At 50.6% G+C, this 308-nt stretch overlaps 1 protein-coding gene across 2 annotated transcripts in view; it reads left to right on the top strand.

Annotated features, from left to right (window-relative positions):
• The window catches only part of LOC119591478 (synaptotagmin-7-like), a gene marked incomplete at its 5' end in the record, with an annotated part of 105,336 nt that overhangs the window by 104,463 nt on the left and 565 nt on the right, over positions 1-308 (top strand). For both annotated transcript variants that reach the window (XM_037940221.1, XM_037940220.1), the window contains 1 exon segment: positions 90-299. In XM_037940221.1, coding sequence (XP_037796149.1) covers positions 90-299 — 210 coding nt within the window.

Raw genomic sequence — 308 nt, 5'->3', positions numbered from 1 at the left:
CCAATTGATTAGTAAATAAGACATAGACAGTATCATCATTCAGCTTCACCTCACCCTTCTCTTCTCTCTCCCTACCCCGATACGCACAGATCCGTACGTGAAAGTCTGGCTGTACTTTGGCGAGAAGCGGATAGAGAAGAAGAAGTCCGAGGTCCAGTTCTGCACACTCAACCCCGAGTTCCACTTCAGCGTCAAGTTCGACGTTCCGTGGGAGAGGATTAGGGAGTGCCAGCTCAACGTAACGGTGATGGACCATGACAAAGTTGGGAGGAACGAAGCCATCGGGAAGATCATGCTGGGTAAGGCTC

Source organism: Penaeus monodon, chromosome 28 (assembly GCF_015228065.2).
Source record: "Penaeus monodon isolate SGIC_2016 chromosome 28, NSTDA_Pmon_1, whole genome shotgun sequence".
Lineage (NCBI taxonomy): Eukaryota > Metazoa > Arthropoda > Malacostraca > Decapoda > Penaeidae > Penaeus > Penaeus monodon.
The sequence above is the reverse complement of the archived record's forward strand: the minus strand, read 5'-3'. Positions and strand labels throughout refer to the sequence as shown.